The sequence below is a fragment of the Rattus norvegicus genome, chromosome 7, assembly GCF_021556685.1.
Source record: "Rattus norvegicus strain SHRSP/BbbUtx chromosome 7, alternate assembly SHRSP_T2T, whole genome shotgun sequence".
Lineage (NCBI taxonomy): Eukaryota > Metazoa > Chordata > Mammalia > Rodentia > Muridae > Rattus > Rattus norvegicus.
In genome coordinates, this window is record NC_141540.1 from 123,711,259 (window position 1) to 123,725,000 (window position 13,742).

The 13,742-nt window shown below is 50.4% G+C and overlaps 1 protein-coding gene across 2 annotated transcripts in view; it reads right to left on the reverse strand.

Moving 5' to 3' along the window:
• Positions 1-1,675: 1,675 nt before the first annotated feature.
• Nfam1 (NFAT activating protein with ITAM motif 1) overlaps positions 1,676-13,742 on the reverse strand; it is a 36,086-nt gene continuing 24,019 nt past the window's right edge. For both annotated transcript variants that reach the window (XM_087559844.1, XM_087559843.1), the window contains exons 5-6: positions 5,435-5,521; positions 1,676-3,664 (exon numbers count right to left, since the gene is read on the reverse strand). In XM_087559844.1, coding sequence (XP_087415970.1) covers positions 3,605-3,664; positions 5,435-5,521 — 147 coding nt within the window. In that variant the 3' untranslated portion in view covers positions 1,676-3,604. The remainder of the gene's footprint in view (positions 3,665-5,434; positions 5,522-13,742) is intronic.

A 13,742-nucleotide genomic window follows, 5' to 3' on the forward strand; every position in this document is an offset into this window, starting at 1 on the left:
GTCCCAGAGGCATCCTTAGGCTGGAACATGGCCTTTAAATTAGATGGAAGGGGGGAAAGGCAGGTTTGCCTGTAACTCGATTTCAGGTTAGTGAGAGCTAGTGGCCACAGAACTGAAGCTGGCCCCAACCCCCACAGCGGCCACCCACTAGAGTCCTGTGATTCTGACTGGGAGGGACACTCTAGCCCCACTAAGAATCACTGATAACAAGCACATGTTCCCATGGAAACTGCTGCATAGAATCCTCTGAATTTTTTTTTTCCATAAAGGGGGGTGGGGGCAGCACAGTTCCTGTACCTAGTTTCTGGGTTTAGTTTCTAGAGGTGATTTTCTTCTGTAAAGACAAGGGTAAGCCAGAGCCAACTGAGGGGGCAGGCGGGGGCCCCCTTCCAGCCATTTACTACTCTTGGAGAGGCTGAAGGTGTGAGCCTGAGGGTGTCAGAGCCCTTGAAATGTTCCCGATGCCCTAAGACTCAGAAGAAGCTAGCACGAGGCCAGACCTGAGAGGGGCAGCAGCCTAGACCAGGAGAGAGGGTGGAAATCCCTCCAGGCAGGGACGCGGACTAGATCCACTGAAGAGACGTCACATCAGCCTTCCTCGCCAGTCCAAGGTTCCCCTTCGCCTTCCCTATCTGGCCAACCTCTCTTGAGTACTCTCCCAGCTGTGCCCCGCCTAAGGAATGCTGCTAGACTCAGTCCCCAGTCTGCCTCCTGAGAGGGATGCTTCTATTATTTTTTTTAATTTTATTATTTTACATCCTGACTTTAGTTTCCCCTCCCTCCTCTCCTCCCAGTCCCTCCTTCACATCCCTCCTCCCTTATCCACTCTTCCTCTGTTTCTCTTCAGAAAAGGGCAGGCCTTGCTGGATATCAACCAGCCATGGCATATCAAGCTGCAGTAGGACTAGGCACCTCCTCTTCTATTAAGGTTGGACGAGGCAACCCAGTAGGCAGAAAGGGTCCCAAAGGCAGGCAACAGAGTCAGAGACAGCCCCTGCTCCTGTCGTTAGGAGTCCCAGGAGAAGGCTAAGCTGCTATACAAATGTAATGCTTCTATCTTTTCTAAGGAAATCTGTCCGTTCTCTCCCCCCCACCCCACCACCGTCCCCGTAGGCTCCTCTCATTTCTCTAACAGTCTGAATTTCAAAGAAACACACACTCGCAGACCCTCAGCAGGGCAGGGACCTCCACACCCGCCTTTGCTGCAATTCCCCCGAGTGGTCTGGATTGTGGCTGGAAACTTAGGCTAAGGCAAGCAGGTAGTGACACTTTATCAAGTCTGAGTTGCTGCTAGGAAGTGGAGCTTGGTCCTAAGGGAGGTCCTGTGGCCATCCAGCCTGCCTCTCCTCTCCCTTCCCATTCACAGCCTCTCCACAAGGGGTTCATTTGGGGGTTCCTTCTTCACCACTGCCATCTGCACTCCTCATCTGAGGATCTCAGGCTCAGGGGAGGGGACTGGGTGCTCAGTCTTCTTTGTTGACTACTGGGAGCCCTAAAATGGTCTTCCCCACCCTCCCTAATATGGAAACTCCCTATATCGCACCCTTTACCCCAAACTGTCCTCTTCTTCCTCCTCCTTTCCTTCCTAGTCTCTCTCCCTGATCACCAGAGGCCTGGGTAACCTCTGGCTTCCCCACGGCCCATCTTTGCCCCCACTACTCAGCGGCCACTCTGCCAATGTCTGTGTCAGTCTTCCTGGGGCTCCCAAGCCACAGAAAGGAGCTGAGATTTTATTGCAAGTAAAGTAGAAACCACGGGAGGCTTTTTCACGGGGAAAGGAAGAGGACAAAGCTTGTCTTATCAGGTTCCCCGGCTGCTTCATAGGGAAGAGGCAGTGGGAACCGGGTGACTGCTGGGAGACCTGGGTGCTGGGTCCTGAGCCAGGGCACGATATGAAGTGCCTTCAGGCATCCCTCACTCTCCTGGAAAGGGTTTTGAAAACCCTGAGTCTCAGTCAGAGAATCCAGAGACTGGATAAACCTCGGGATGTGGGAGAAACAATGGTCAAGTCCTTGCTGGCTAAGGTTTTTACCCCAGCACTAAGCTTCATCTCAGACCGCTGAGCCAGGAGGCTGGGAGTCAGGAGCCTGGAGGCAGCTCTGTGCCAGGTAGTTCCCCTTCCTCACCGACCAGGAATTCATCAAGCCAGCCTCCAAGAGCATGGGCGTTCACTCAGCCTGGAACTTTACATGTTGGGTGCTCAAGAGTAGAGCCCAGGGGTTGGGGATTTAGCTCAGTGGTAGAGCGCTTGCCTAGGAAGCGCAAGGCCCTGGAATGAGAACATCCCAGAAACCTTTGAAGCTGCCTGGAAAGTAGGGGAGGTAGACTGACCTATTGGTTCCACAGCTAAACCAAAAAGCTGAAGGAATGGCAGGCTAAGCAGAGGGAAGGAAGGTGGAAGTCCCTGCACCCCAGGAACTGATACTGCCTTCCAAGGAGACAGCTTCCCTATTGCAGGGGTGTCTGGGGTGTAATGATGGGTCCCTTGAATGAGTTCCCGGAGGACCAGAAAGGCTGTAAGGTATGGGGGAGCTTTGGTCCACCCTGGCTTGAGTTTCTCCAGCACAGAGACTCACCCACTTGCCTAGGGAAGGTTCAGCAGCAAGCCACGTAGCCGAACCACTGAGGAAAGAGGTGGCATGGAGACAGCTAGGCTGCTCTCCATTTTTAGGGGAGGCAAGACGGGTCAAAAGCAAATAAATGAACACAGGAAACGGGCATGAAGCCAGGGTAGCGGGGTCAGAGTAAGTCATAAGGAGGAACTGGGGGAACTGTGTCTAAGGGTAGAATAAGAAACAGAGGACTGGAGAGCCTAGGGTGGCAGGCACAGTGATGTGTGTGCCTACACAGGCTGATGGAAGCTAGCTCAGGGTTCTCATTGGGGATGGGCACTCCCGTCACCCTCCACCTCTACCTGAGAAAAGCTAGATTCTCCTTTCTCAGCAGAGTGCATGGAGCCTCCCTGCTTCTGGTCCTGGCCATATCCGCAGCCTCCATTTCTGGCCCTGGGCTCAGCCAGTTTTGGAGCAGTTCTTCGACGCCCATCTCTCCTTAGCCAGTCCACCCTCATTTGCCCACACTGTACTACAAGCCTCTGGGCTAGCCGAGCAGCTGGAGTGGCTCAGTGACCAGGCATAGTCCTCACTGGGGTCCTACTATGTCCTCCCGGGTGACTCAGTGACCAGGCATAGTCCTCACTGGGGTCCTCCTATGTTCTCCCAAGGGCAAGTCTGCTGTGAACCAAACTGTAGGCAGATGTCAAGACGGTCACATACACAGCTCTTCAGGGGTGGCAGTAAGGGGTGAAAAGGAAAGAGATGGTATCCAAGAGAGCCCCGTGGGACTGAGAACCACTTCTCCATGGGCACAGGGAAGGAATGGCTTTCCTGACGGAGGAACAACCTGGGCAAAAGCCCAGGCATTAACTGTTCAGGCTGGGACGCAGAGTGTGAGAGCAGACCAGGCCAAGGTAGGGAGAGACCTGACTGCAGGTGAGGAGATGGCGTGTCCTGAAGCCTCTACTGCCCTCCCAAAGCAGGTCCTTAGACAAGAGATGCGGCTCTGGAGTCCTAATCCAAGACAAGGCTCGGAGCCTGTAAAACTTCTAAAGATTTTCATAGACGAGGTTAAATTCACGGTCATCTTCAACTCTATTCATTTTCTCCTAGGAGAGAAAGAGATAGAGAGAGGAAAATATCGGTCAGGAAGAGAACAAAATTGAACCAATGGTTGTTGAGTTGAACTCACTGTGTAGCCCAGGCTGGTTTTGAACTGGTCACAATCTTTCTGTCTCTGCCTCCCGAGTGCTGGGGGTAGGAGGAGAGGCATGAGCCACAGGCTCTGGATTCCTACTGACTTAATTTGGTCGAGGGACAGGCAGAGAGCTTCCTGAGAGCCAATTTGACAGGAAACATGACCTTTATCCCCTAGCCTACCTCATCTCCTGTCGTGCTCTCCGTGCCTCCACCCCCCAGTTATACCAGGCTACCCCTAGTCAGCTTCCCTAGCCTCTCTCACCCCCATGATCTCCCTTTGGTCCGGAATGTGAGCTCTTCTGCGAAGCCACTCAGGGCCTAGCTACGCAAATTCACCTTGCAGGGTGCATCTCAAGAGGACCAGAGGTAGTGGGGTGGGAGTGGGGGACACCAGGAAAAGAGGAGGGAGGAGAAACTGCAGCCAGACATATACATATATACATGCATACATACATACACATACATACACACATACATACATAAACACATACACACATACACAATACACACATACACACACATGCACATATACACACACACTCGCATACATACACACATACATACACGCACATACGCACATACACACATGCACAACACACACATATACAATACACACACATGCATACACGCATGCATATATACACAATACACATGTACACACATACACACACACACATACATACATACATACATGGACCAGGGAGCCCTCCCTTCTCGCCCTCTCTAGCCTTTCCACCGGACCTGTTCCTCCAGACTGCCAATATCTCTGTATGCCCAGAATAGTTTATTCCTACAGAGTAGGCTCCCAGAAGGCAGTGTACCTCACTTTCCTGCCTAGCACCCCAGACCCTAATCCTGTACAGACATTGATTGAGATGGATGCCACATCTTCAGTGGTCCAGGGTGGGAGTGATTCCAGTTAGAGCCTAGTTCAGGGTTTTGAGACCTAAAGATTCAATAAGCACTTCCAGCCTGGGCTGAAAATGGTAGAGGACCAGCGTTTGTGCTCTGTGAGGCTTCTCCAGAATGCCCAGAGACTATCCATCTTGCAGGCCTCCCACACCAGCTTGACCACACTGCTGCTCTGTAGAGTTCAAAGCTACAGTGCTCATGTTACTCCTGAATTCTGGCAAAGCTGGTAGCTCGGGTCAATATTACTCACCCACTTTACAGATGAGCAAACTGAGGTTTAAGAAAGAAAGTGTGACTAAGGAATGAGCCCAGGGCCCTGTCATTAGACAGTCTTGAGCAGGCCAGCCAGAGCTGGCACTAGCACACATCTGGAAGCCTTATGCTCTCGCCTGATTGGCCAGTGTAAGCAACTGCACGGTGCTCTCCAGCGTTGAATATAATCACCACACTGCGTGAGTGCACACTTGGTCCTAGGTAGCCCTCGCAGCAATGTGGTCTGTCCTCACAGCAGGTCTGGGAGGTGAGGATTATTCTGGCTAATCAAGATTACAGACCAGGAGACTCAAGCAGAGGGCAGTAAATACTCCACAGCTGCACAGCTGCTGCAGGATCAAAGCTCCCAGTCCTCCCAGCCACTAGGCCAGCTTCTGGGGAGGGGACATTCAACATCAGGTAGTCCAATTCTCTATTAAATTCACATGGCATGCCTGGGTCAGAAGGAAAGACAGAAGGAGCCAGGCTCAAGGGTCCCCTGCTCCAGGGCATACCTTGGTGTCTGGACTTTGGCTGGAGACAGGGCTACCAGTCTCTCCCTCGATGCAGGCGTAGACCTCTGTCTCTCGACGCTGTAGGGACTGTAGGACATAGGGCACCAGGGTTAGTGGCAGGTACGGAGAAGGGCAGGCCCCAGGTTCCTGGAGCAATCCTTCCCCCTTGTTGTTAACCTGATGTACTGTGGAAGCCCAGGGAAGGACAGGCCCCCACTGCCCCCATTCACTGTCCCCATGCTGTGAACAGCCACACCATTAAAACTGTCCGTCATAAGTCACCTGTCTGTACCTCACCACTTTACCTCAAAGACTACCATCAAAGCCCAGCACTGGACTCTTTCCAGTCTTGCATCTGGCTGGGGAAAGGACATGCTCTTTTCCACCATCCCTGCTGGTCCTTAGGTCCCTGAACACCTAGCAGCTGGGAGCGCTGTGCATGACACCCAAGTCCTCTGCTAACTTCAGCCCTCACTCCCTGGCTCAGACTCTGACCGTGAGGAACCTGTCCACCTTCCAGGTCTCCTCTTACTCATCACCCATCCTGGGCTCACAGACATCTAAGGTACCCAGTAGAGGCTCTCATTCTTCATCCATCAATCCTGTGCCTCACTGGAGGAATCCAGAGTCCAACTCCAGAGCCCAGTGCATGCTTTTCTCTCCACAGTCACTTCCCTTTATCCCCTCCACCACCCTCTCTGGCTACCTAAGCTCCACTCGGTCTCCAAATTCGCACCTTTGGAAATACACGCTCTCCCTCTACCCTCTGACCACACAGCCCTGCAAACCCATGACCAAAGAGAGAAATCCCCCTGGGGCTCTCTGTCATAGGTCACACCTCGATGCACATCCATGGCTTCCAGTCTTGGGAACCTCCTGGGGATAGGGACCATGCCTGGTTTGTCTGTGAGCTCCTGATTGTATAGCTGGACTTGGCACACCAAGAGTGCCACCTAATGAGGTTGGCAAGGGAGCACCTTACAGGTGTGTGCGGGGCCGGTTCACTTTAGAGTCTTTAGAGGCCAAACCACAGATTCCTAGATGGTGAGAAGAACCAGGCTTTGAAGACCGAGCTCGATTCTTGGCTCTGGTATCTGCAGCCATAGGAAGCTTCTTTGTTTCTCTGTGCCTCAGTTTCCCCAGCTACAAAATGGAAGCAATCTCGTCTGTCTGCGGGCCCAACACATGAATAAACATGAGGCTGCACACAAAGAGCCTTGCGCAAAGTTAGGCAAATAGTAGGAGCTTAATATGCAGTCGCTTGGTGATCACCAGGGAAGGCATAACATTCCCCTACTCTGCGACCGCAGCTGGAGTGTATCTGGGCTCTAGAACAGAGCTTGCAGCAGCCCAAGCAAGAGGCAGAGCATTCCCTTCCCTGGTGTACTTGTCAGATGGATGCCGGCTTGTTGCCAAGGAGGCGGTTTCCCTGGCAACAGTCAAGCAGGGGTTGGTGAGGCAGGCTGGAGAGACAGGTGGTGCTCAGAGGCAGGAGGAGGGTGGGGCGTGGGAGGGGAGAAGGGAAGAAAGCACCCAGAGGTAGCCACGCATGAAAACCCCTGTAATAAACCATTTGGCGCTTGGGAGACCCTAACTTCAAGGGCGTCAGGCATGGGTGGTGTGGATGTCGTGAGGACCATTCACAGTGTCTCTGAGACAGATACAGGATGAAGCCTGCAAGAGGATCTTCCAATCTGCCTCAGTTCCAAGGGAAAGAAACTTCCAAGGCCTGGCCTGACATGCGTGGGTCTCTGTGACTGTCTGGAGCTCTGGTCTCCTTCCAGCACACAGGGTGGGACATGCTGTCCAGTCACACTGTGACCACTTGAACCCTTCTCAGACCTGGCAAAGCTGGGATCACAGGTGGTTGGTTCCCTTTCTCTAGTGTCTCCAGTCTTACAGGCTGCCCTAGCAGATGCAAGCCCGGAGAAGCCAGGGATGATCAGAGACAAGGAAGGGCACCCTGTTCCTGGTGTCTGTGCTCCAATGGCAAGGGTGGCCATCACATAGCTGCTGCAGAGGGGAGCCTTGACCAGCTGACTACATTTGCATTCAGGGTATGACCTGCTGTGCAGGGTAGGGCCTTGTCGACAGGACACTTCTGAACCTCTGATCCAGCTCTGTCTTCCTAGCCTTCCTCATGGGAGCAGGGATCATGGGAGAAACTGCCTGCCTCCACTCTGTGCTGCAGGGCTACACTGGATTAGACTGGGCTATCTGAATGTCTCCAAGCTAGGGCTCAGTTGGGCTCAGCTCTCTCTGGTCACTTGTCTCCTGTTTTTGCCTCCTGTTACCCAGTGGGCAGTTGTAAACGCTCATTAGCCTAGTGGGTGAGTCAGAGCCAACCTCCAGATTGGCTTAGTGGGGTGCAAAACCAGCCGTCTGTGCCTGGACCACATCCTCTGAGAGTCCTGGGCATTAAGGTCATGGTCTAGCTCTGAAGTCACAGTTTAGAAAGGAACAGTATTTAGTGGAGAAAGAGCATTGCAGTTGTGGGTTGGGGGCCTGGTACATTTGAAGTCAACAACCCACTTCTGAGGAAGGTTTTCCAATACCACACCTAAGTGTTAGAAAAGTCACTTCTGGGGGCTGGAGAGATGGCTCAGAAGCTAAGAGCACTGATAGCTCTTTCAGAGGACCAGGGTTCAATTCCCAGCAACCACATGGCAGCTCACAACTGTCTATAACTCCAGTTCCAATGCATCTAACACTCTCACACAGACACTCATGCAAGCAAAACACCAATACACATACAAATAAATAAATCCTAAGGAAAAAGAAAAGTCACATCAGCAAGGACAGCAGTGAGGCACTAAGGGAACACTGGGCCAGGCAGAGGTGACAGGAGAGCTCTAAATGCTGCTGATGCCCCACATTGGCTATGGGCATTCACTCTACCCTGTATCAGGCCTCATAACCAAAGATATACTGGGAAGTCAGAGCAGATTTCAGGGCACTGGGCTTGTGCAGGGCTAGGAGGGGGCTTGAGGGGGACTGTAACCATTTAGGAAAAAGAAACCAGACATGAAGACATCTGAGAGACATGAGAGGGGTCAGAGGAGGCTGTCACTTAAGTACTACACTGCACTACACTAGAAAGGGCTATCTGAGGAGAAAGCTGGTATAGGAAGGGCCTCTTGGACAGGTAGACAGCTTGGAGACTATGAACAGGGCCGTTGATCTTGACCCTGGGTGGGACAAGAATTTATAAAGGGTGTGGTGGTCTTAAGAATTGCTGCTCCAGGGGGGCTGGAGAGATGGCTCAGTGGTTAAGAGCACCGACTGCTCTTCCAGAGGTCCTGAGTTCAAATCCCAGCAACCACATGGTGGCTCACAACCATCTGTAATGGAATCCAATGCCCTCTTCTGGTGTGTCAGAAGACAGCTACAGTGTACTTATATACAAAATAAATAAATAAATCTTTAAAAAAAAAAAAAAGAATTGCTGCTCCAGGGGTTGGGGATTTAGCTCAGTGGTAGAGCGCTTGCCTAGGAAGCACAAGGCCCTGGGTTCGGTCCCCAGCTCCGAAAAAAAGAACCAAAAAAAAAAAAAAAAAAAAAAGAATTGCTGCTCCAGGGGCTGGAGAGATGACTCAGAGGTCAAGAGCACTGGCTGCTCTTCCAGAGGTCCTGAGTTCAATTCCCAGCAACCACATGGTGGCTCACAACCATTTGTAATGGGATCCGATGCCCTCTTCTGGTGTGTCTGAAGACAGCTACAGTGTACTTGTATATGATAAATAAATAAATCTTGAAAGAAAGAAAGAAAGAAAGAAAGAAAGAAAGAAAGAAAGAAAGAAAGAAAGAAATGCTGCTCCAGATGTGCCTTTAATCCTAGCACTTGAGAGGCAAAGGTAGAGAGAGGCAGGACCAGCCTCGTCTACATAGTAAAATCCAGGCCAGCTAAGTGAGACCTTGTCGGAAGAAAGAAAGAAAGAAAGAAAGAAAGAAAGAAAGAAAGAAAGAAAGAAAGAAAGAAAGGAAGGAAGGAAGAAAGGAAGGAAGAAAGAAAGGGAGGGAAGAAAAAAGGAAAGAGAAAGAAAGAAAGAAAGAAAGAAAGAGAGAAAGAAGGAAAGAAAGATCATTTTTCTCCTCCCCTTTCAGGAAGAGGAAGGGACTGGGACTTGAGCAACCTCATCCTGCTCAGGGTAATTCCATGGTGTCCTCCTTCCTCTTCCTTCACAGGCCCGGCACCCAGCGTGACGACTCCCAGGAGTCCCGCTCCTTTCCTCATCTTGGGTTTCTCAGTAAGACTGCTGCTCATTAGCCCCCAAGTCACCAAGGTACTAAGCAGAGGGTGATCTCTCAACGGTTTAATGCGCTGGCTCTGGTTGCTGCCAGGCAGAAGACAGACAAGGATGAACACGGGTCCCTGAAGAGAGCAACAGACCACCACCAACAAGAGACAGGAGAGGCTGAACCAGGGAAAACTAAATATGCCTAAAACAAGGCCAGCCAGTGCATGGTATTGGGTGATATGTTGTGTAGTCTTATGTCAACTTGACAGGAGCTAGAATCATCTGAAAAGAGGGAACTTCAACTGAGAAAATGTCCCCAGAGATATTTTCTTAATTAGTGATTGACAGGGGAAGACCCAGACCACTGTCGGCCGGGCCATCCCTGAGCTGGTGGTTCTGGGTTCTACAAGAAAGCAGGCTGAGCAAGCCATGAGGAGCAAGCCAGCAAGCAGCATCCCTCCATGACCTCTGCATCAGCTCCTGCCTCCAGGTTCCAGCCCCGGGTAAGCTTCTGCCCCGACTTCTTCCAGCGAAGGACTAAGAATGTGGATGAAAAAGTCAAATAAACTTTTTCCTCCACAGCTTGTGTTTGGTCATGGGTGTTTCATTACAGCAATAGCTAAGGCAGGTAAGTGAGGACAGAAAGAACATATTCACGTGTCTAGCCCGAGTAAGGGAGGGGACAGCCAGCATCCCCCAGGGTGCAGATGTAAGGAGGAAGCACCCAGTGCCTGAAGAGTTGGAATTTGAGAGTTGAGAAGTGTGGTTGAGACTTCCTGGTGGAGCTGGGTCAAGGCTACTGATGTCTGAGACATATGCTGAGGCTGGTCCAGACATGAGTGGTGTTCAGAACACTTCCAGTGAGATTGCTGGGGTTGGATACTGTAGATAAAAAGAGGACCAGGGTTCCAGGACTGAACCCCAATGTCTATACCAACATTTGGAGATTAGGGTTCCATAGTTCCAGAAGAGAAAACAGTCAATTGGGACTGAATAGGTTTGGCAGTGAGTCAGGAGAGGACCAAGAGAGAATAGAATGTTCTAGAATCAAGGAGGAGGGGACACTCAGTGCTATCATCAGAAGCTGCTCATCAAGGGACCCAAGGACCCAGAACTGTCCGCTGGATATAATCACATGACTGAGGACAGAAGCTCTGTGAAGGCAGACAGACAGACGAACAGAAAGGTGACAGTCACAAAGGAGAGGGGAGGGTGGGCAGCTCGGTAGTGGGTAAGGAAAGCACTTGTGGTGCACAGACCTGAGTTCAAATCTCTAGAAACCATGTAAAAGCAGGCGTGGCTAGTGCATAGTCTGTAAATCCAGCCCTGCTCTGGCGGGATGACAAGCAGAGACAGGAGAATCCCTGGAAGCTTCCAGGAGCTCACAGGCCATTAGCCTTAGAGAGTGCAGCAATGAACTCAAGGAGTCCCTGCCTCAACTAAGGTAGAACTCAAACACAGTGCATGCGGTGATCCTCTGACCTCTGATCTCTGACCTCTAACCGCCACACACATGCTCTGACACATTTCAGTTCACATTCCCATATACAGGCGGTCTACGCGGGTGCCCACAAGCACAGTTTTTTTTTTTAAATGCAAAATAATAAAAAATAGAAGAAGCATCAAGAAAAGGCACCCTAGGGGCTGGGGATTTAGCTCAGTGGTAGAGCGCTTACCTAGGAAGCGCAAGGCCCTGGGTTCGGTCCCCAGCTCCGAAAAAAAGAACCAAAAAAAAAAAAAAAAAAAGAAAAGGCACCCTAGAGCGTTCTGTCATCTGTAGAGACGGGAGGGCAGCTGGAGCAGACACAGTTCAGGATGAGGAATTTAAGGCAGAGGGTACCATAGTGTGCTGGGAGCTGCAAACACAGCACTGTATGACTAGCCCCGTATTAATCATCACAGAACCAGGACTCAGCAAGTCCCAGAGCAGCGTGAGTTGACAAGGTGGCGCCCCGTCTAAAACCAAACAAACACAAGGCTTTGCTTCTGACCCACTCTAAGTACTCCTAGTAGGTCAGGTTCCTAAATGCAAAGTCGGAGTGGCACAGCCTCTCTGATGTCATAATGTGTGAGACCTTTTGCATTTGAAAGACAGCAAGGCTGACACAGTTGAGAGGAGAAATACATGAACCCACAATCTCCCGGCACATAACTCACTTCTTATAACAACTGATAAGACAAGGAAAATCAATAGGGACCAATAAGGGTATGGAATAATTTAGCAAGGTGATCAGCAAACTGGCTCTCTTGGACACGGATAGAACCCTCGCCTGCCAGGAGTGCGTAGAAGCTTTCCAGGGGCATCAGGAGAAACTCACAGGAAGTCTCAGCGGCGTTCAGAGTAGAAAAGTCAGAACATATGTACAAACTCATAATAGACTTAGTTAGAGGTAAGGAACATTATAAAATAACAGGCATCAAAAATAAATCGGAAAAAAAAGAAAATAAATAAATAAATCAAGGGCCCGGTGAGACGGCCGAGGAGAGGAAGTACAGAGTCTGCCACCAAGCCCAAGGAGCTCAGTCAGACCCCAAAGCCACAGAGTAGGAGAGATCCAACTTCCATAAGTTTTCCCTTGCCCTCCCCAAACGCACGCTGTGGCGCGCACACGCCCTCTCCAGTACAAAAATAAATATATTTTTAAAAGATTTTTTATGTGCCTTGGTATTTTGCCTGCATGCATGTCAGTGTGAGGGTGCCTGACCCTCTGGAAATGGAATGGCAGTGAAGCGGCCATGCGGGCGCTGTCCTCTGACCCCAGGTCCTCTGGAAGAGCAGCCAGTGCTCTTAGCTGCCATCTCTCCGGGCCCCACAAATAGGCTTTTTTTTTTTTATTAAGCAAATTAGCAAAAAACAAAACAGAACACTAGCAAGACAACTAAGAATTCTCGGTGGAGTCAGGGGAGAGACCCATACCTGTAATCCTAGCACTCAGGAGGCAGAGGCAGGAGGATGTCTGTGAGTTCAAGGCCAGCCTGGTCTACAGAGCAAGTTCCAGGGCAGCTGGGGCTATACAGAGAAACCCTGTCTCTAAAGAACAAAGCAAACAAACAAAAAAAAAAGAATTTTCTGTGGGAAGTTCACGCCGAAAGACGATGAAAGTGCAGCAGAACAGCATTTTTTAGGGGAATGGTTAGGTGTACTGGCGATTCCAGCACTTAAGAGGCAGAGGCGTGAAGATCAGGTGTTCAAGGCCAGCCTGGGCTACATAGCTCACTCCAAAATATGAAAAAGCCTTAAGGGGGACTGGGGATAATGGGGGAGAGCTCAGAGGTAGAGAGCAAGTATGTGAAAGGGCCTGGGTTTGACTGCCCGTGGTCCAAACGCACATCTTAGACGGCACTTAAAGCCACTTAGAGGGTAGTCGTAGACTTAAATTCTCCTGTTAGAAAAGAGGAAGGTCATGCATGGTGGTACACGCCTTTAATCCCAGCACTCAGGAGGCAGAGGCAGGGGGATCTCTGTGAGTTCAAGGTCAACCTGGTCTACAGAGTGAGTTCTAGGATAGGATGGCTAAGGCTATACAGAGAAACCCTGTCTTGAAAAACCTCAAGAAGAAAGAAGGAAGGAAGCAAAGAAAAAGTGAAGGATAAATAGTGAAGGTAAAATAATGACACTTGCTGCCAAATCTGAAGACGTGAGTTCAAGCCCAAGTCCCACACTGTGGAAAAAGAAGACAAATTCTTGCAAATAAATTGTTCTGTCACACACACACACACACACACACACACACACACACACACGCACACACACTCATGCTAAACAAATTAATGAAAATTTAAAGAAACCATAAAGAGCAGAAAAGTCTATTATATAAAGCAAATGAAAGGAAGACCAAGCAGAAATCCTCTCTGGAGCTGGGAGAAGACAGGGATGACCCTGACCCATCCTCATCACCCTGGAGACCATAGGCAGTAGCCAAAGGCTAAAGGTAGGAGGGTTGGAACGGGAAATAAAACTTCTACTACTCATCTGATGGACACGGTAGGGGTCATTGTAACTTCAAAGGAATTCACAGAGAAACCATCAGTTAGTGAGGGAATTCTGCTGGCCATCCTGTGTAATACCA